At 43.8% G+C, this 23,362-nt stretch overlaps 1 protein-coding gene across 5 annotated transcripts in view; it reads right to left on the reverse strand.

Moving 5' to 3' along the window:
- The window catches only part of ltbp1 (latent transforming growth factor beta binding protein 1), an 83,812-nt gene that overhangs the window by 59,394 nt on the left and 1,056 nt on the right, over positions 1 to 23,362 (reverse strand). For all 5 annotated transcript variants that reach the window (XM_068567490.1, XM_068567489.1, XM_068567487.1 and 2 more), the window contains exons 2-3: positions 10,024 to 10,417; positions 1,723 to 1,868 (exon numbers count right to left, since the gene is read on the reverse strand). In XM_068567490.1, coding sequence (XP_068423591.1) covers positions 1,723 to 1,868; positions 10,024 to 10,385 — 508 coding nt within the window. In that variant the 5' untranslated portion in view covers positions 10,386 to 10,417. The remainder of the gene's footprint in view (positions 1 to 1,722; positions 1,869 to 10,023; positions 10,418 to 23,362) is intronic.

Genomic DNA, 23,362 nt, shown 5'->3' on the forward strand with positions numbered 1-23,362 from the left:
TAAAAACTATGTAATATGACAAAACTATAGTTTATTCTTCTTATTAAGGGGTGATGGTTGAGAGCCACTGCTGTAAGGCCAGACTCTAGGCCATGAAGTGTGTTCAAATAAAGTGAGACTTACAATGAGGCACGGCTTGCTAATTTTCTAAAAGCCCTCTAAAAAAATGTCCCAACAGATGTCCTGAATATAAAAGATGCAGAAGTGTTGGTGGCGGTCCTTTCAGTCTCCATGTGCTCGTGCCCCCGTTGCCCCTCAAGGTCGGGTCATTTCTCTGGCATTTTCAAACTGCTAGCTGACGTTAAACCGAGCTCTGGATATATTTTGAAACTGGGTCTGGGTCACTGTGGCCGTGTCTGGGTCTGCTGGAGTCTTCAAGCGTCCACACTGACCTCCCCTTTAATATCGCTCCGCCTGGCTGTGGCCAGAGGCACAACCACTCACACTGCACTCTACAGACTCTTTGAAAAAATATTGACCTATTCATAGATGCACACTGGCCAGTCTGACGTTGGCCTTGAATTTACGACAAACCACAATAACCAACCACGAGCTGCTGAATTACAGCCGTTGTTGATCTGTCAGATGTGTAAGAGCTTGACCGCCAGCCAAAGTTGGTTCCAGAAACTTTTTTCTCCAAATGATTTGGACAGAAATGGTGACGGCCACGAGCCAATGACATCCATCACAGGAACCGTAGCCTTACATAGCCGTAGCATTAGCGGTGTATTAGCTCGTCTATAAATACATGACGCACGGGGAGGTAACACATTGGCAGTCGTCTGTTCATGCCTTTGAGTGTCAGCAGCCACTTGAAACCGTAAATGAAAGATAATGTACTTCTGTTGCGCAGCACAGAGCCTTTAATGCGGGTAGATAACAGGTATCCAGGCTCTGCCCATTTATATCTAGCCAGGCCCTGTTGTTTCAGCAAATTGAGGGGTTCTCCCCCTGATGACACAGTTATTTTATTCCATCTCTCCTATAACTCTCACACTGAAATTGCCCTCACAAAATTAGACTAATAACTCATTTTTGACAGCCCCAAGCAGCAGGCAATGCTTAAGTCTTTATGCCATTACCGCCGGAGCTGCAATTTGAACAAATCCTGTTACTGCCCAATTGCAAGCTCCATATTCTCTCCACATCCTCCCAGTGGCAGAGCAGATGTGTGTTGTGTGCATATATATGTGTTATGAATATATATGTCGATAAATTAAGGTTGAAGGTTTTCCAGTGGTTGGTTGTATTACATTTTCTCTGGGATTCACAGGATTTCTCGCCATAAACTGACTAGGAAACAGAATAACAAATAGTTTAATTTACATATTTACATATTTTCTACTGTTTTTTTTCTTTCATGCCTGTTGGTTTTGTGGTGATAATCAAGTAGAGTAACAACCCCTCCCAGAAACCCAATGGTAAGCATACAGAACAGTGTGTTCATGGACCACTCCATGGAGTTATTGATGACTATTATAAAATGTCCTTTTTGGCTCACAGGACCAGCTGGCTGGTAGATAACAAAATGTATAGACCGCAGATGTTGTACCAGCCAAAAAGGACATTTGTTTCATCCTTTGTATGATGCCCTGGACCTCAAAAAAGGGTCAGGCCTGTGAAGGTTTTCACACCACAGTGACCAAATCTTTTATTCAGATCATGATGTTCATCCAGTGTTCAGGTGAAAGTAAAAGATGATCTGAAGGAGGACTTACTCACCATGGATGGGGTTGTGTCCCACGGTCAGGGGGATCGGCCTCTCGGGTTGGGATTGGACATGTGACTGTGTGTGTGTGGTGTGTGTGTGGTAGTATTTGGGCTTCAGAACATACTGCTGGCTCTGGCCTGGGTGCATGGGCCGGATGCTGGAGGGGAAGAAGAACACCATGAGGCGTCAAATAGAATATCTTTGGAAAAAACACAAGATTCATGCACATCCATCACTCGTCTTTTACAGAGCCTTGAACAACGTTCAGTATCTATCCATCATTTTATGGCTGAGATGACCAAAGGGGGCGATCTCCCAAAGCTTGATGTATTTATTACACAAAGTGTTTTTTCTGTGACAGCTGCCAGTAACCAGCTGCTGTCTTAACCGTCACTGTGTTGCCACCAGAAGGTCCTGAACGCTCCATCCCATAGAGAGCAGTGCAGCAGCATCTTTCATTCATTGTGGATTCACTCTTTGGAGCATGTGATCGTTAGCAAGCGCCGGTCCGGTAATGCTAAGTGTTCTGCATTAATGAGAGTTTTCATAAAAGACTTCTCCTCCTCGTGCGTTCTCAAATTGAGGATGGATACCATCATGTCTCCTTAAATATAGTCTTTTTATTATTATTGTGACCAAGATATGTACTGAGGAACATTTAGCCTTATCAAAATAATTAGCATCATAACATGATAGTAGCATCATAGCATGATAGTAGCATCATAGCAGCATCATAGTGGCATCATAACATGATAGTAGCATCATAGCATGATAGCGGCATCATAGTAGCATCATCACATGATAGTAGCATCATATCGGCATCATAGTAGCATCATCACATGATAGTAGCATCATAGTAACATCATAGCATGATAGTAGCATAATAGTAGCATCATAGAATGATAGTAGCATCTTAGTAGCATTATAGCATGATACTAGTATCATTGCATGATAGTAGCATTATAGTAACATTATAGCATGATAGTAGCATCATAGAAGGATAGTAGCATCATAGCATGATAGTAGCATGATATTAGCATTATAGCATGATAGTAGCATCATAGCATGATAGTAGCATCATAGTAGCATTATAGCATCATAGTGGCATCATAGTAACATCAAAGCATCATAGCAGCATCATAGAATTAGAGTAGCATCATAGTAACATCAAAGTATCATAGTAGCATCATAGTATCCTCGTAGCATCATAGCATAATAGTAACATCATAGCATCCTAGTAGCATCATACCCAAGAAGACTTGAGGCTGTAATTGCTGCCAAAGGTGCTTTAACAAAGTATTGAGCAAAGGCTGTGAATATTTATGTACATGTTATATTTTCATTCTTTATTTTTAATAGATTTGAAAAAATCTCCCCAAAATGTTTTCCACTTTGTCGTTATGGGGTGTTGTGTGTTGAATGTTGAGGGGAAAAAATTATTTTATCCATTTTGGAATAAGGCTGTAACATAACAAAATGTGGAAAAAGTGAAGCGCTGTGAATACTTTCCGACTGAACTGTATATATACTGTGTATATGTATACATATATATATATATATATATATATATATATATATATATATATATATATATATATATAAAAATATATATATGTGTGTGTGTGTGTGTGTGTGTGTGTGTGTGTGTGTGTGTGTGTGTGTGTGTGTGTAATTGTGTAATTGTGTATATTAAGAAGTAGTTGGACAACAATTGGTCCAGACTGCACCTGCTCTCATGGTGTTGTCATGGTTTGATGCAAGGTAAGTAGCTGCAGTCATCTGGAGCTACTTTCTCAGATCCAACACTTATGGGAAGAGATGTAGCAACTAACACATTCAAATAAAGACTGCAGAGTCAACATATTGCCAGATGGGACTGTTGTGTATTATTTCCGTGTGCAGAGCAAGAATAGAAAGTCTACTTGAACCCACAGACTCTGGCATTGGCTTGTGGTAAAAATAAAAAGTAAGCTTGTATATATGTACATGTGTGCTCATCTGTGTTTGGTCAGCTGTTAGCAACCACAAGGCATCCGCTACATCCTCTAATAATAAAAGTAATGGTGTGAAGGCCTGCGGTCTGCTTGGAGATAGACTGTGTTTACTCCCATTACCTTTTCAATTAGGTGAAGACACTTCATACAGCTAGCCCTGTGAACTACAGACTGAATGCCAGAGCATCACTCAGCCAAATGTCCTCTGAATTACAATCATGCAGCCTGACATCAGTGGAGATAAGAGGCTTATCTCAACTTTGTGACAGATCAATTCCTCACCAACAGATAGAGGGGAAGCCGACGGCACTGAATGCCGCGATGCTCTGGCGTTAAAATGTGAGTGATGTTTTATCAACATGGATCCATCCATCAAGCAAAGAGAGGGAAGTGTCTTGACCTGAAAATCATCCTGACACAAGTCAGGTCAGGATGAACTAGCAGCCTCAGTAGCTCAGTTTTGTTTTCTCAGAGTTGAGAAATATTCGTGCGAGTAATTACATGTAAAGTCAGTTAATGTCCATGGTTGATAGCGGAAAAGAAAACTGTTTTACAGGAACGTGACCGGGTCAGTTTAGGTTAGCTAGTGAGGCTATGTGCTGCTAGCTACAGGAACGTGACCGGGTCAGTTTAGGTTAGCTAGTGAGGCTATGTGCTGCTAACTACAGGATTGTGACCGGGTCAGTTTAGGTTAGCTAGTGAGGCTATGTGCTGCTAACTACAGGAACGTGACCGGGTCAGTTTAGGTTAGCTAGTGAGGCTATGTGCTGCTAGCTACAGGAACGTGACCGGGTCAGTTTAGGTTAGCTAGTGAGGCTATGTGCTGCTAGCTACAGGAACGTGACCGGGTCAGTTTAGGTTAGCTAGTGATGCTATGTGCTGCTAACTACAGGAACGTGACCGGGTCAGTTTAGGTTAGCTAGTGAGGCTATGTGCTACTAACTACAGGAACGTGACCGGGTTAGTTTAGGTTAGCTAGTGAGGCTATGTGCTGCTAACTTGGGCTAATGTAGCCACGCCCCTTTCTGTGACGAATGGTTGCAAAAATGCGAATTAACCACATAAAGTAAAGTCAGGCGAAAGAGCGTTGCGAATATTCACAACTGCTTTGGTGTGAACGCAGCATTACTTGGTCCAGGTGGGCGTCTAGAGTGTATTCCCACAGGTCTCACGTTAGTGGGTCAATACGTCTTATACCAGAGTGGATCCACGCAAATACAGAAAAAAGTCAACGGAAGTGAGTCTGCTTCTATGTTTAGGTTTGTTAAGGTCAAATCGCATTTTGGATCGGCCTTAATTATCCTCTGGTCTATTTCCAGCCTGTTCTCATGCTCTTTACTTCTGGATGGACCCCTAGTGGGTACAACTATTGGATGGATTCCCAGGGAAGGTCCCTCGAGGATGATGAAAATAACGCCGGTGACGTTACAGAATGTAATCCCCCATTTCCTTTAAAAGCCACGAAATGAGTTTCATCTTCTGTTTACTGGCTAGCAGGGCACTCCGTTGAAGAACGGTCGCTGAACGAGGGATGAGGAAAGGAGACGCTAAGGCAAAAAATAAAAAAAGGAGACTTTTGGTTTGAAAATACAGTGCTCGACAGAGGGTTTCGTGTCCCTTTTATTCATGATAAAAAAGCATTTCCGCCATAAATTGTTTAAAAAATGAAATGCATCTGAATCATGCGCCCTTTAAATAGCAACTAAATACTATGGTGCACTCGCTTTGTGCTTGTTTCGAGCGAGTAGGGGGCGTATTGATGGGCGCATCGATGGGCGCATGGACGTTCTCTACCTCCACAACTCGGGTGCTGTGCGTCAAAGTGACGACTGTGTTGGGGTGAAACTAGTCACGACCGGTGCGCTGTGTTTTCAGTCAGAAATGTCCTCTTTGTGCTGCTATCTTTCCACTACAACACCACCAGAAACTGTGACTTTCAAAGTCAATGTATTGTTATTGAGAGCAGATTAGCGCGCTGTCAAATGCCAAATGTATGTCAAAACTAAGCACAACTTCATGACAATCATGATGAGGCCATTTCTTAGTGTACAAGTGCAAACTTCCTCTTGATAGTGACTATAAAACATAAGGTGGAGAGGGCTCAAAGCATTAAACCAAACATTAATGATATAACGGTGTAACACCATGGAAAAGAGATATGACCTTCCCAAGGTTGCCCAGTGAAGGATACAAGGAGAGTGCAGGAAAGGAGATGATAAACATGGAGGAAAAGGTCATTTGTCAACCAGGAATATGTTCATCTCATTCATGTGATGGATCCCCTGCCACGGTATAAATAAACAGAAAATGATAGCCTTGTAAATAGCTCTGCTGTGACCTTGTAATGTCTTAAATAGATATTCTGTTTAGGTTATGCATAGGGCACGCTTCCCTCCTTATGATGTCCAGTATGTATATGTAGATACTGTGTGTGTGTACGATAATCCTTTTTAAAACCTTTTGGACATTCTTTTATGGATTATGAGTGAATTTGTGTTCACGTGGTGGACATGATTGTGTGTGTGAACATGCATGCAACACAAGCACAAGTGCACACACACACACACACACACACACACACACACTGGCATCCGGTGGTATCGGGGTAGAGTCTATATTCAGACTGCAAAGAGACCACGACAAAAAAAGGAGCTCTTCACATGGGATTGTGATTACGCCATACACATCCTCAGAGGGCTTAAAAGTCTGTGCACATCGGACATCCTCTGTCTGCGGTTCAGGAACAACTGACATATTCACATATTATTAGATTATCCAGGTGGAACGCAGCAGGTTTATGTTTTCAGCTCTATTTTTACATTTTCAGAAAAAATAGAGATAATATTTCGTATCATATCGTATCGCAATATATCGCAATGTATCGTCTTGTGACACGTGTATGATAATACAGAATGTTTCATGAGGTGTTAACCAACACACATAAATAATGTGTGTTGACGAGAGGTGCATCGTTTCTAACTATATCATAATGACGATCCATGTGGTTATTGCTGTATCATATTACTGTTTCCTGTTGCAGTGACACAGATTCTTTAAATGAAGACGTTTGTGTTGGCTCTTGTGTTTAACCTTTGAACTAACAGCCTCTCATCTACCTGCACGTTGAGTCTCCTGTCATTTCAACCTCACCTGTAATGAGCCCCGTTCCCGCCGATCCCCATCAGCTGACGGCCCCGCACACCTGCTCACCTGCTCACCTGCTCACCTGTTCCCATTTCTGGCCCATTTCCACCTGTCAGATGGTCTTTGTGCTCCTCCCTCAGCTTTCCAGACACTTTATCTGACTGTGACCGGCTCTGCACGATCTTGGAGAGAGGGCAAGCTCAGATCGTGGCAGCGGCATCTCGTAGAGGCATTTCCTGTGGCATCTCTAAGACGCCCCGGCACTTACGAGTTGCCACTACGAGTTGCCACGAGCTTTTGCGGCAGTTTCTACGGTTTGAGGCAGCTGCCGCTACTTCCCGCTGCAGCTGCCTCTGTTTTGGAGAAGACAATGTGCGACAATACATCAAGTTCCTGGAAGAGATCACTGTTGGTAGTCAGTGTATATTTACATGCGTAGTTGTGCAACCCGACCCGGTTGCGTCAAAATTACAATCAACGTAATTTAAGAATATTTTAATTTCTGCAGTCTGTTGAGGAAAAGAGGGGCCGGTGTGAAGCGCTAACGGGGCCTGGCGAGCCGGGTGCGGTCTTTTCTGAGTCGGGTTGTTTGGGAATGAAGCCCTAAGAGGATGGTCAACTTGCACAAGACGTCGGCTGACTGATCACATCTGATCAGCTGGCAGTCTTTTTTAACAGCTGACTGAGTTTGCCGGCCTCATTTCCATGCTGCTTTTTGACTCCCTATCTATTTGGTTTTGTATCCCAACCTGTGACCTTATACCTCTTTGTCAATCTGCATCTGGTACAAGTCAAACTGCACTAACTTCGTCACATCTAAGTGCAGGAATAAGCACGTTGACACAGTGGAGTTGTTTAAGGATCAGTACTTACATGTACTTGTGTACATTCTGTACATGCTATGCTACCAGCTCTACTATTTCTGGAGGCTTAGTGCTACATTTAGCAGCAACAAAGAGCTTCAAACCTGAGCTGTGAGACAGACAGAAAAGTGACAGCCAAACATAAGATCTCATTCCAGTCTCAACAAAATATCTTGCATGACCGCCTGCTTGGCAATGTCTGAGCCATTAAATTAAAAAAGTAAGAGAAGAGTTTGGAGAGTGTCCAAGGAATGGTTACAAGAGCCTGCTTATACAAGTTGAATACCAGGGAGAAGATTTCACTCATCTCTACATAAACAGATCAGTGAGCCGGGGCAGAGGGAGTGAAGTGTGTGTGTGTGTGTGTGTGTGTGTGTGTGTGTGTGTGTGTGTGTAGGGGGCTGGATCTGTTCAGTCTCGGCCTTCACTGCTCTGGCCACAGTGATTGTGGTCCACGGACTTCTAAACTCAAGTGGTCCAAGTCTTCTTCCCCACGAGGGCTGACACATGATGAACCCGGTGAACCTCACCAGAGCCCGCTCGCACACCACCAACATCCCAACTGAGGCAGGAGGGAAAGGAGAACGTCTCTGCAGTGCATGCTTTGTTGGGCAACGGGCTTTGTTGGGCAACGGGCCGTCCGGCTGCTCGACTGAGGGTATCACAGAGGCTCTTGATGTGGAATATAGAATATATCCAGTACCCAGTTCGACCTGTCCTTAAAGTCTCCAGGAGGAGGTTTCCAGGGCCGTCTGATGCACCACACCAGCCTTACAATGTGAGAGATCAGCAGCTCCAGACTTCCTTTGAAAGGAACTCATGTTGGGTCATTTGAATCCAAGCTCATATCCATAATTATACCCGTAAAGGTGGAATAAACAGGTAAAATACCTGGTAAATATCAGATATCTTATAACATCATTGGGCTATTGGTGACTGTCCATCAACTGCTGGATTTGAATTCTGGCGTCTGGCGGCTTAATACTGATATATGTATATATGTGATCAAGTCATCGGCATTCATGCTTTCCGGTCGCCAATCTCTGATAATGCTGCACTGTGAACAACAAATGTGTGTAGAAAAACAACAGGAGGGCGAGTAACGTTGGCAGCACTGCTGCATTGTGTAAATGTGTATGTTCTTTGTGTGTTCAATATCTTTTTCAAAAACTAAAACCTCAAGCATGAACGTTTAGTGCGTACTGCTCCATTGTGTTGTCTAGTTGGTTGTTTTATTCAAATTAAAATATTGGAATTAATACTTCAAAATTATTCTGTGGTATTGGTGAAACTAATTGAGTGCAACATGGTTTTAAAACGTTCCATGTGGGCAGAGAATATTCTGCAAATCTGAAACAGACAGAGGACTCTGACAAAACAAAATGCTCCAGAATACTCTAGAATATACCAAGAGTTAGGCACCAAAACTTTGCACGATATATGTGCTGTAAGATTAAGAGCCAAATAATGTATTTACATGTCAAAATCTGTAGAATCGCCACAGATTTTGCACAGATTTGTGATTTTACTTCTTCCATCTCTTACACTCATGTTGCTTGTGTCCACCTGGATGATCTGAAAAGATGTTGCTTATCTGAGGATTATTGCCCTATCTTCTGCCCTATCCAATGGCAGAAATGCTCTGAACCAATAGCAGAAGAGCTGCTAATGAGAGGTAAATCCCTTCTGTAAATTGTGCGATCCTCTCTTTGCAATACTGGGATTCACAAAAGGAAAATATGTCATCAAAGCTCTCGTTTCCTCCTTTTTCTCATTTCTGAAATCGCGTAAGGTGGTGTCATTGTGACTCAGCAGTAGAGCGGCTTGTCGGTCAATCAGTGCAAGACATTCTCCAATCGCGCTACACAAGTACAAATCCACTCACCCTTTACCAAAAAAGACGGAGGCTGCGCAGTCTGAACCAAGCTGGCAAAGTCTTTAGTACTCAAACACATCAACGGATCACCCAAGACGTCTGTTATTGCCAGGTGGACGGGGTCAAAGAGTCATTGTGCCTGTGTGATTATCTACACATGAAGCCTCGTACCAGGCTAGGGTGATGTTAGACACCATGCAACATGTAAGGTGTGTGCAGAAACACATGCTCTTTCAATGGAGACGATTGGCCAGTAAATGGGAGGCCGAGGTGTCAGAGATATGAGCTCGTACAAGGAAGGGTCACAGGTGTAAACCTCCTGGAGATAATGTGGAAAAGTATTGGTAGCAGAATGTGTGGGCAGCCCGGCAATGGAAGACCTCCTGCCATGGAGCTCATCTGATTATTCCTGAACGAATAAAGCAAGGTACTTACTGTTGCTGGATGTGCTGTTGGACGTAATGAGGTCTTAGAAGCTGGGGGGCCGACTTGACGCTTAGTTTCATCCGGGCCATGTTGGATGGAGGAGGGGCAGAGTTATAACCATTGGGAGGAGCCTGCTGGGGAATGGGCCGCTGGGGCACCAAGTTGTGCCCATTGGTGTGCCCATTGGTGTGCCCATTGGTGTGTCCATTGGTGTGCCCATTGGTGTGTCCATTGGAGTTACCGGCGGTGTGCCCGTTGGTGGGCCCGTTCCCGGGCGGGGCTGGAAACGGGTGTGTGGCCGCCGTCTTCTGTTCGCACGCCGTCCCCTTCGAGCCAGGATTGCAGACACAGAGCTGAGGCCTGAGGCACATTCCTCCATTCTGGCATTGAGGGATGCAATTGGCTGTAACACAAAAAAAGAGCAAAGAGAGGGAGAAAAGAAAGAGAGGAAAGAGAAACAGATGGCGAATGAACATGAGTGATGATAGTGACTTTTCGTTTTATGGTTTTAAATGCACTTTGCAGCTCATTCTCTTATGCATTGTCAGGTATTTACAACGCTCAGATTAGAAGGATTAAATTCTGATTTTTAAAGGTTTTTTCACACCGAACAAACAAACTCTGGTGTGCTTGTAATTTGACTTGCTTGGCTTCAGAGGGATTGAAAGTAGTAAATTGAACTTGTGTGGACTGAAGCAGTGGGCTAGCGAGATGTGTTGTGCTTGTGTCCTCATGTGTGTATTTTGGCAGTTCCACAATAAGAAGTGAGGTAAACATAACAGCCACAAAGTAGATTTCCCAGCCCGCCACCCCAGCAAGTCAACATTGTTGATGACACATTGGGTCCAGTTGCAGTCATGACTAATAACGTTCACAATCATTGGTTGAATCTGGATTTTTTTCGAGTAAGGGGAGCTCATGTCCAATAAGTCTGGGATTTGGGTAAATGGGATGGGTGGATTCCACAGACCACACTGTCGTGTCTTCAGCAGAAAGTAATTCCAATGAAAACTGTAAGACATTGTGTTGTGTGGATGTGGACTGTCTCCAGCAACAAGGGCGGTGTTTCTGGAGAGTCTTTCTTCAATGCTGGACAACCAACCAAATGCCATTGAGCTCCATTGTATTCTGAAATGTAATCCATTTAAATGGCCCCGTACCGCAACATATGCTAGCACCTTTTCTTTATTATAGTATATTTATTCATTTATTGGTAATATAGGAAAAACAAATCTTAAATTGATTTGAGGGGGAACATGTTTACCTCCACAACAAAAAGGCTTAATGCACCACAAATATATACCTGCACCCAAATACACCCGGAGACTCAACCTGGTCCCAATTCTTTGACTCAATTTCTATTTCAGACATTTTTCAGGTGTTTAGCACAGCTGAGCTGTCTAGTGAGTTGTTAATCTCCCATTAAACTGCCCATTATATTATTGTCTTAAGGTTATCACTTTAGGAGATCTGAATTAGGACCTCTGGGTTCCATCCAATAGCAATAATTGTCAGCGTCAGGGGTGAGCATGAGGGAATCTTCAAGCCAAATATGAAACTGAAACCGGTGCTTCAACAGACGGGCATTGAGACAGGATGATCAGTGGTTAAGTCTGGGAGCACAGAGTTATAGTCGGAGCTTTTTAATAAGGTTCAGCAGCCGACATCTTGACTTAAAGCAGTGGCAGTGTCGACGTTTAAATTGCCTGAGCACAGATAATAGCTGTTTCTCATCGGATGGACAGGTTCTGGGCATTGGTTGTGTTTAGCATTAGAAAATCTTTGAGGTTTTCCTTATGTTTACAACCCTTGTTTCATTTGTCAATAGACAGTGTGAACACCAGGCAGACTTCACCAGGCAACCCTCTTTTTTAATGTTTTAGACCAACTACAGGTGGGAAAGACATCTAATTTCAGCACCAACCTTATTTAGTAAAACTGGTAATGCACAACTGTATGTTCACACACATACACACAAACCACACACACACTCACATATGTGAAACTAGTCTTTAAAGGTCCATATCCCACCTGGCTCACCGCTCCTCAATTTAAAAAACTGCTGCTGTTCAACCTCCATTACTGTACATGTCGAGCACTTTTCGAGTGTCCCGCCCACTAAAAGGCGAGCTAACCATTCATACTCATTCATACACTGCAGGCACGGCTGAGGTGAGCAATTGTGGGGTTGGGTGTCTTGCCCAAGGACACATCGACGTGCACTAGAGGAGCCGGGGATCCAACAACGATCCTCTGATTGAAGGACGGCACTGCTCTAGGTGCATGGGAAATAAGAAAAGGTATATGCAACAAGTGACTCAGTGGCATGAGAGGTGGTCTCTCAGATGTCAAACAATGCCACATGTGACAGGCTAGTTAAGTTTAATGTTTCTATCATAGACACGTGACGCACACCATAACTGGTCAACTCAGTAGCAAATCACCTAGAAGTTGACGTTTTTCCGGTGAGATAGAAAGTCATCAACAAGCACTAGCATCCTTTTTTTATCTGATTCTTCCAAGCTGGGTGCGTGCCAATATTGTTTTGAACTCAAATTGAAATGTTGCTGATTCAGAAAGGTTTAAATGAGAAATCCAGCCCCAATATACACAGTGATTTGCTGAACGCTGTTTGGAGCTCATGTGCACAGAGCACCTTGACAGCGGCGTCATGTATCAACTTCAAAGCCCGTCTTGCAGACAACACAGCCGTGCACATGCATGCTTAGATGTGTTTGGATAAAACCATACAAAGGATGTTGATTGCAGATAACACACACACATCCGGACTGGTCTCTGATATTGTCAGTCCTCAACATAAGCACACCGCTATCTTAATAGTAATCTCACTAATACAATAAATACTGAACCCAAGACCCAACGTGTTGAGTTTGTGAGGTTTGATCACTCTCCTAAAGCTCCAAATTGGTCTCACAAAGTCAGAAGTACTAGAACACAAAAACACACACACACTTGGGCGCTCTGCTGAAAGCATTTCACTCTGTGTGTGTGTGTGTAAAGCCGGGATAAATGACTCAGAAAGAGGCCCTCTCTTACTCCCCAGGGTCCCTCAGGGTGTGTCACCTTCTCACTGGGCTTTTTAGTCTAATTAGTGGCTTTGAGATTTGTGAAAATGATTAATGAAGGGAAAACTAAAAGGCTAATGAAAGACATCTGCCGGCATGAGGAAAAGTTACCTCCTGTGTGTGGTTGTCCAAATTTCTACAGACAGTCACGAAGTCTATCTGTTGGGATTGTCGAGCAGCATCTTCATGGTTCCAGACGCTGCTTTCGCGCTGTCCTCATTGCACCTCGGCCCTCGGCATTACAATGGGGGCATCACACGCGTCGTACCCTGCATTTGACTGTGGCCCTTGAAACAGGTGTTAACACTTTTGCTTTAGCTTCCCAAGTTGTGCAAGCCAGTTTGTCTGGAGCCCACTGAGACCCTGAGACGCATGTTTACAAAAGGAGCATCCAGAAACGCTCCATTGCAAGCCAGCAATGCAAATAGGTTCTGACGTCGCGGCCTTGAAGTGAGGTTTACCCAAATGGCCGGCCATAGTTTGCCCACTTAAATAGCCTGTCAGAGGAAGTGAGAAGCGCTCGGGCGCCCCAAAGCACAGCTCGAGCGAGGGTTGGGCGAGTGCAAGAAAATGTTCCAAGCTGTTTGGTTTTAAGCCAAACACTGGACCGGTACATATCGAATGTTACCTCTTGCTGTCGCATTCGACTCAGCAGACGCTCCTGAGCCGGACATAATGAGGCTGAGCGAGCCCATAAACTCCTGGAGTGTTTTAACGTTTGCCTCCTTTGTGTTTCTTTTGAAGGCTTCCAATCCCAAATATTAGCGCAGTTTTAGTTTTCTTTGAGACTGACTTCTTGTCTTGTGTCGCCATCCCCTCGTCCAGGCTCTGATCATCTCGCACCTTGACGACTGTAACTCCCTCCTGGCAGGTCTACCTGCTAACGCCATTCAACCTCTACAGCTCATCCACAATGCAGCAGCTCGACTGGTCTTTAACCTCCCGAAGTTCACCCACAATCCTCTGCTCCTCCGTGCCCTCCACTGGTTGCCGGTAGCCGCCCGCATCCAGCTTCAAAACGCTGGTACTAGCGTACCATGCTACGAACAGATTGGGTTCGAGTGAGCTCCTCAATAGTGGAACCAGCTCTTTGATGGTGGAACGAGCTCCTCAATAGTGGAACGAGCTCCTCGATGGTGGAACCAGCTCCTCGATGGTGGAACGAGTTCCTCGATGGTGGAACCAGCTCCTCGATGGTGGAACCAGTTCCTCGATGGTGGAACCAGTTCCTCGATGGTGGAACGAGCTCCTCGATGGTGGGACCACCTCCACGATGGTGGAACGAGTTCCTCGATGGTGGAACGAGTTCCTCGATGGTGGAACGAGTTCCTCGATGGTGGAACGAGTTCCTCGATGGTGGGACCAGCTCCACGATGGTGGAACAAGCTCCTCGATGGTGGAACGAGTTTCTCGATGGTGGAACGAGCTCCTCGATGGTGGAACGAGCTCCTCGATGGTGGAACCAGCTCCTCGATGGTGGAACCAGCTCCTCGATGGTGGAACCAGCTCCTCGATGGTGGAACGAGCTCCTCGATGGTGGAACAAGTTCCACGATGGTAAAACAAGTTCCTCGATGGTGGAACCAGTTCCTCAATGGTGGAACCAGCTCCTCGATGGTGGAACCAGCTCCTTGATGGTGGAACCAGCTCCCCATTGACATCAGGACAGCAGGAAGTGTCTACATCTTCCGTTGCCAACTAAAACACATCTTTTAGACTACACTTTGTATAAGGAAGGTCGCGCAGTAGCAGCACTCTAGTAGCTCTTAAATGTCTCTAACTGACAGCACTTTGTAGTTTGACTTTATTGAATAAATTGTAATCTCCTGATTCTTGTTGTTCTGACTTTGTTCTCACGGTTGAATGCACTTATTGTAAGTTGCTTCGGATAAAAGCGTCAGCTAAATGAAATGTAACGTAATCCCAAAAAACATATAAAACAAACAGGCCCCACGTGCACAAAGTACAACGTGCACCTTCCCTCCCACCTCTTCTGAAGTTTGATCTCCTTCATGTTACCCAGCTCATAAAGGAGATAATAATAAATGCCTGTCAAACATCACTGGCTCCAGTAGTCTGTTTAGAGACAAACACTGTTTTAAGTAAAGCGCATTGCTTTCTGCTGCGTCAGAAGGAGAAAGAATAAAGTGTTTTGGCTCCGTGTGCATTTATTCTTCTCTTAACACTCCGATGCTGTCTGCTCAGGTTGCTGATGTGGAGAACTTTTCAAAACGCCAGACAATCTCATAAAGAACGAACCTGAAACCCATCTCCAGCGTCAAATCCTCTCCAGTCTACACCCTTCTTCAATTTCAACTTGGGAGCTCGCCAACATTACGTCTCCATTGTGTGATGCATAAGAGGACAATGTGGAGGCGGAGAGATTTATCTTATGATGCAACAACCACTAATAAGCTGTTGATAGCCTCCCTTCAAGCATACGAGTGGGAGTGTTTGTCTGTAACATAATATACTATAGTGCAGCGTAACATATGAACATGATATGTCTCTCTATAATATATTATGAAAGATAGTTTAAGGGGTAGTAGTAAAAGTAGCGTAGAATACCATAATATATTACATCGAGAACACCAATATAACATAGTATATGGTATAACATAGTACAGCAATGTAGCTTTATTTATTATAATATCAAATACATGGTACCGTATGGTATAATATAATGGAAATATACGATACTTAAGTCACAAATATTGTATTTTTATTGATAAAATAAAGTTTAAATAAATCATTTTATTGTTGTTCAGAGCTAGTGTTAAGAAGTTAAACATGTTATAAATCATCTATTCATGTGTCTGTGTGAACATCTTCTATAAACAACTGGATTTATTCAAATTTCTCACTAAAATTTACATTTGGCCAGATTAGATTTCAACACTTCATGATAATGTTATAATTTACTTTTTACTGACTGGAGCTTGAACGCACCACAATGTAACCCGATGGAAGCTCCTGAGTTGTTACATACTGTATAAATACTCTTTATGAATGCAAGTCAATTTATCATTTATTTACATGTTCAGCTCTGTTGAGACCGTTTGGAAAAAGTAAAAACAAATTGTTAAAGTTCACCAAATTTAAACTCCATGTAAAATCGTCCAGTAAACGTCCAGTAGATGTGGTGTTTTCCACTGACTAACTGCTGATTAATTCCCATTTGTGCTGTTAAAGATGAAGTGCTTGGGCTCTGACTCCCTCTGTGTTGTTGCGAGACAATAATGGCATGAAAACGCTCAAATTCCAGGACATGAACAACACAATACGCAGCAACCTCGGTCCAAGAGGATAATGTGTCCCTGCTTTGAACATCTCGTATCAGAGTTACTCACTTCCATGGAGTGAATCACCTTCGAAGATGACATCATTGCTAACCCCCCCTCAGAGCTAAGTTATGTTTAAGTATTGAAATAACCCCACAGTTCATTTTCCCCTTTGGGGCGAAGCTTTTCTGCTTTCTTTCCACAGAGCGTAAATAGTCTCCCCCCCACCCTCTCTGGCCCGGAGCTGAGGCTGCCATCTGTTCTGGTGAATAGTTTTCTCTCTCCGTCTCTCTCAGACTGAGGTCAGCGCCATAAAAGCTCAGTTCTGTGACACGGGTGATGGACTAAGTGATGGTAATTTACTCGTTAGGCCGGGGACAAGAAATAGATCCGTCGCGTTGATGAAGCCGGTGCCGCTGAGCTCACTCTGAGCTCTGCAAGAGTTAAAAATACTCGGGGTGTGAGCGAGCGAGTGTGTTCATGTGGTGGGGACTCGAGGTGAGAAGCAGAAAACCAGGAGGCATAATGATTTTCTTTGTGTGACTGCCTTGATGTGAGACCTTCAAATTCCAAAGCGAGCGAGAGAAAAAAATCGCTGAGACTTTTGTGAAACTGCAACAGCCTGTTTAACCTCGCACGTGGCCGGGAGACAGATGTTCACGAAATGCAGAAGAAGTAAGGTAGCAGCGGAAAGATGTGACATCGATGTATGAGGTATTGGATTCCACATTATCTGAGTCACTGCCGGCCCTCAGAGGTCAGATTAGCTCTGATAAGGCCAGTCTGTTGAAGACGGATGGGCCTCACTAATGCTCTGGCCGAGAGGTCCACTTATCTCTCCGCTGTGGAGACCCTATCATGCTAAACATCTCAGATGTTCACTGACTTCCATGCGGAGGGCCAGCAAACCCTTGAACTGTACGTTATTGACGATACGGAACCGCCTCTCGCCCCTTATTGCTTAAATATGATGAGTTGATCCACTTTGACTTCCACGTTTAAGAACAATACTAACCGAACAAGGAGGGTTCATTAGTTTCATGGATGTTGCAGGCCGTCTTACCCAGAGTGCATTGCCAGTGTAACCTGTTCAAAGTGCCCAGAGCCAACCTGCTACCTACATGCAGTAGCTAGCTTGCTACTGCATACAATAGCTAGCTAGCTAACCACATGCAGTAGCTAGCTACCCACATGCGGTAGCTAGCTAGTCACCTACATGCAGTAGCTAGCTACCAACATGCAGTAGCTCGCTTACTACCCACATGCAGCTCACTTGCTACCCACATGCAGTAGCTAGTTTGCTACCTACATGCAGTAGCTAGCTTGCTACCTACATGCAGTAGCTAGTTTGCTACCCGCATAAAGTAGCTAGCTATCTACCCACATGCAATAGCTAGCTGGCTACCCAAGTGCACTAGCCAGCTTGCTACCTAAATGCAGTAGCTAGCTAGCTACCCACATGCAGTAGCTAGCTAGCTACCCACATGCAGTAGCTACGTACGTGCAGTAGCGAGCTAGCTACACAGCCACAAAAAGTAGGAACACACACATGAAACACAAAGGTTTTGATGATACACAGTTGCCAGATGATGTTGAGGTCATTCACTACGGATTAGTACAACTAGAACCCAAATTTAATAAAAAACACATTTCCGAAACAGGAACTGACTCACATACACAAGTCATGCTGAGTGAATGAAAGGAAATAAAAAGTAAATTCGGTCTGATTCGTCATCATCGGTCATGATTCTGTCTGTGACAACTCGTCAGAAATATTCCTCAGAAAAACTTGATTCATGACCTCATGCTGGCCATCTGCTGTTGACTTCCTCTCATATTTTGTGTGTTTCCTTGTTGTGTCGCAGCCTCCAGGTGTGTTAAATCTCTGCATCCGCTCTCGTTAACGCGCGCATTCTTTGCATTTCTCTGCGAGCGAGCGGCCGCGTCCTATCTTCCAGTTCTCCGTGAGCGTAAAGGAAAGCCATTAAAAAAGAGAGCGAGGAAACAACAACACCGATCTTATCGGCCTCTCGCGGTGACGACGAGGCGGCCGACGCAGGAGAATACTGAGTGGCACAGCTCCCGACGCAGCCGTTAGCTCCTGCAGCAGGAAGTCACGTCTGGTGGATAACTCCTCCAGAGAGAGGACGGGGTTAATGGGGGTGAGCGTGGACATCATCCAGACACAATAGCCAGAGACGGTCACGTCCTAATCGACCTGACTCCCCCGCTTGCCCCGTGAACTGAGATGTCAGGCTCAGCGCTGAACACTCATTGTGACCCCGGCCTCCTTTCACTTCACAACACCTGCATTCAGCTCACGGCCCTCCAGTGTCAGAGCTGCTGACGGACACGATAATGAGCTGGACCAGAAAAACACCTTCAGCCAGTTGGAAGCTGTTCCACATGGAGATGTGGCTTCTTTGTGATATTTGTGGACAATGAAACGGGGAAGCGCAGCACCTACTAGAGGTACATGTGCACCGCTTGTAAATGTTCTATGAATACAAGATGGAAGATGTTTTTACTGTCATACGCACAGATAACAGAGAGTTATTTGAGTGCACTGTGCATTGACACAATGTCCAAATATGGTCATGACATGAAGTCACAGCAACTCAATAATCAGCATTTTAATAAACTGACTGGAGGAGCAGTGAACTCCAGCACTAACAAACAGACCAGCTGTCTGTGTGTTTTGCATAATTCAGAGTTGCTGTCATGTGCAGTGAGCTGCTGCACTGACGGCATCTGCGTTTGATACAAGTCCAGATGATCCCTCTGTCCTGTGATCTAAGTGAACGTATACTCCGTTACAGAGGAAGCTGTGGTACACACCAGTGCGTGTCTCTTCCTGCTTCCCTCCAGGACAGTAAACCGAGCGTTTACACAAAGTCACACAGAGGTTGTGTAACCAGGATCAGTTCACTTCTGTGCGATTCGGCCCCGCGATTCAAAGACACGGCGACGTTGGACTGCATCCAGTTTGGAGCAGGACCTGGAACGCCTCCTGAGCCGATGAGATTGTGCACAGACGAACCACTTGTTGTTCACGACGGCCGCCAAGAGCACAGCGAACACAACGAGCGTGTCTTCTGCAGCAACGAGGGAACATCACCGGCTCATAAACATCCATTTCATCTTTTTACAATTGAAATGATTAGTAGTTGTAATGATGTATTATTAGAGCTGGTGAAACTACTCATATCAATGTATGTTGTTGTGAAAACATCTTCAAACAACTGGATTCATTAAAGTTTCCCACCAACGCTGCAATTTACAAGATCACATTGAACACATCGTGATCCGTTATAATGTTCCCCTCCTCCAGAACCTCGGTTCTCCTGTCAAGTTAATCACATATTTCATCTGTTCCACCGCTCGGAAACATCCACCTCGGTCCATTTCCATCTCATTTATGGCGCTCAAGGAAGAACAACATCAATAACATGAAGATAAGACGACTGCAGCAATAACAAGTGTGATTTATGCCATGAAAAGCTGGACTTATAGCTCATCACTTCATCTGAGACGAGTCGTTTGAAGTCCTCTTAACCTCTTGAGCCCGATGCACCTCCAGCGCCGCAGCGCCCGTTATCAGACAAGGAAATGATAGATTAAGTCCAGTGATGTTTCCGACAGGATCTCCAGAACCACAAAGTTGATTAACTTCATTTAAATTGCTGAAATACAGCAAAGCATTGTGGGAAGAGTTCTATCCCAACAGAAAAAAACGAACTTTCCGTTAGGATTATGTAATTACATAAACTCTGTAACCTCAAAAACCTCGCCGTCACTTTTTCACTTTTTCTTAACCTTTCACGTTTTTATTAATAACTACACTTTACAAAGTCTGATTCCAATAAGAAATATTTCTCCGTAACTCTCCGAGTTGGTATGAATCTATTAAGGTATGATAGATTCTTGTGGCTCGTATATTAGTACCTGAAAGGTTCAAGAGCGGCCGGGCTGTTTTCTTTTCCTACTGATACTACTTTTCAGACGCGTCACGCGTCTTAAGGAGAAATTTATGCTAATTTTATTACCCATCGTGCCCCAATGCGAGCAGGTTTAGGCATGAAGGTTATAACTTTTCCATTTTTTAACGGAACAACACAGTTTTTTGACTAAAATCCTTGTTAATAGGCTATTGTGATTTTTTAAAAAAGAAATCTTTTCACAAATCCAAAAATGACATAAAATAACACAAGTATTAGAACTCATTTGGGGTTCATATCTCTACTTGAACAGACCCACTAAAGCCTCAAAGGGCTTTCCCTCCTTGGGGGGACTTGCGGCTCATCTTTTGTGACATTTGAATATCTGTATTCTTGTCTAAAAGGTGTAAGATCACATTGACATTTACGATTACACATATTTCTGAGAGGTCCAGCCGTGGAACATAACCTTAAAGAAACGCCGTCTGGTCCCCTTCTTTATGTCGAGGATGATCTAACATTGATGTTTACTCAATACTTCAGTGATTAGCGGCCTTAAAGGGCCAGCGTGTATATTTTAGTGGCAGCGGTCCACTCCTTCCTTTGCTCTTGATGAAAACTGTGGTAACGCTGCCCGCATGCTCAGAGGCCATCATTACCATAATAACACTACTTATGCAGCGATGGAAGACAGACGGCTCTATTGTTCCTCCTCCAGCCTCTTCATGTTGTGCACCTCCAGTGATACATTCAAACTTTAAAATATACAACATTCTTCTCTAAATGCACCATGTTTTCCAAAATCAATGGGTAATTAGGTTTAATGGTCGGGATCTCGATATTGACCAAAAATAATGTTAATTATAATGTTTGCCTGCAGGAAAAAGGGTTTTGGACAACTGTGATGGGAAAATGGGAGACTTTCATCACATGGCTCGCTGTGCCGTTAACGGCCTCCACCGACCTTTATATTTAATTAACCGACCAACCAAACGTCACTAAGTACAGGAGCTACTCACTGCAAACTTTCCAAATAGTAGCGCAAGGGCAGCAGAACGATGTGTGAGACCGATAGGGCTGGGAATCAGCAGAGGTCCCACGATACGATAGTGTCACGATACTTAAGTCTGATGCGATATTATCATGATAATTAAGTACGATATGATATTGTCACGATACTTAAGTCTGATGCGATATGTCATGATAATTAAGTACGATATGATATTGTCACGATACTTAAGTCTGATGCGATAGGTCATGCTAGTTAAGTACGATATGATATTGTCACAATACTTAAGTCTGATACGATATGTCATGATAATTAAGTACGATATGATATTGTCACGATACTTAAGTGCGATCCAATATTGTCGCGATACTTTGTTATGATGCGATATTGTCACGATACTTTATTATGATACAATATTGTCACAATACTTTATTATGATACGATATTGTCACGCTACTTATGTCAGATGAGATATTGTCACGGTACTTAAGTACGATATTGTCACGACACTTGGGTCTGATACGATATTGTCATGATAGTTAAGTACAATACAATAATGTCACGATACTTAAGTGCGATACAACATTGCCATGATACTTATGTGCGATACGATATTGTCACGATACTTAGGTCTGATGTGATATTGTCGCGATACTTGAGTCCGATACAATATTGTCACGATACTTTATTATGATACGATATTGTCACGCTACTTATGTCCGGTGAGATATTGTCAAGATACTTAAGTACGATATTGTCACGATACTTAAGTCCGATACAATATTGTCACGATACTATATTACGATACAATGTTGTCAAGATACTTACATACAATACGATATTGCCACCATACTTATGTGCGATACGATATTGTCACGATACTTAGGTCTGATGTGATATTGTCGCGATACTTGAGTCCGATACAATATTGTCACGATACTTTATTACGATACGATATTGTCACAATACTTTATTACGATACGATATTGTCACGCTACTTATGTCCGATGAGATATTGTCACGATACTTAAGTACGATATTGTCACGATACTTAGGTCTTATGCGATATTGTCACGATACTTAGGTCTGCTGCGATATTGTCACGGTACTTAAGTGCGATACAATATTGTCACGATACTTAAGTCCGATATGATATTGCCATTATACTTAAGTCCTGATACGATATCGTCACGATACTTAAGGCCCGATACGATATTATCGCGATGTATTGAGTATTGCGATGTATTGCGATTTCTTACTTTTTTTTTCAACCGCAAATTGTCCCCAAAGGAAAACTTTGTCAACAAAAAATAAATTGATTTTATTATTCCAAGACCAAAAACTTTAGAATTGATTAAATAAAAGATCGATACTCGGCTTCCGTGTATCGATACAATATCGCCACGCAAAATATCGCGATACTGTGCTGTATCGATTTTTTTCCCCGACCCCTCGAGACCGATTGCAGACGAATACCCGCACATGAGCTCCAGCCCGTCCTGCAGGTCCCAACCTGGCCAGACTGTGTACGTAACAGCGCCAGCGGGTTGTTGGTCTGCTGCTGCTTAAATGGAGCCCCTTGTGGTGTTCAACAGGGCGCTGTTCTAAGCCCCTCGCCCGTCCTCTCCGGGTGAGCCCAGACACCCAAAGAAACACTCGTTTAAGTCGCTTGCATTCACCGTCGCATTCTTTCCTCGTTATTCACAGCTGGTGACCGCGCGATGGCTGGAATTTGCTGAACTATCAGTGAAGTCACTGCTTCTTTACCGTGACTGTCTGGTGGCGCATTAACAGTTTAACAGGCCTGATGACATGGCAGCGGTCCAACTTTGTCGTCGAGTCCTGTTAGTGAAATGTAGAATTTGCACAACATTTGGATCAGCTAACTGAACCAGACTCTTCTCATGTTGTGATGTGTTCATACCCGATGCTCGGAGTCACCGCGGCGTTGACCGAGGAGACGTCGCATCAGGATGCGTTCAAGTTCAAAAAGGAAAAGACCTCAAGAGAGCGTAAAACAGCAGTGTGGAAAATT

Source organism: Clinocottus analis, unplaced genomic scaffold (assembly GCF_023055335.1).
Source record: "Clinocottus analis isolate CAN_PGR_092001 unplaced genomic scaffold, fCliAna1.0.p SCAF_8, whole genome shotgun sequence".
Classification (NCBI taxonomy): domain Eukaryota; kingdom Metazoa; phylum Chordata; class Actinopteri; order Perciformes; family Cottidae; genus Clinocottus; species Clinocottus analis.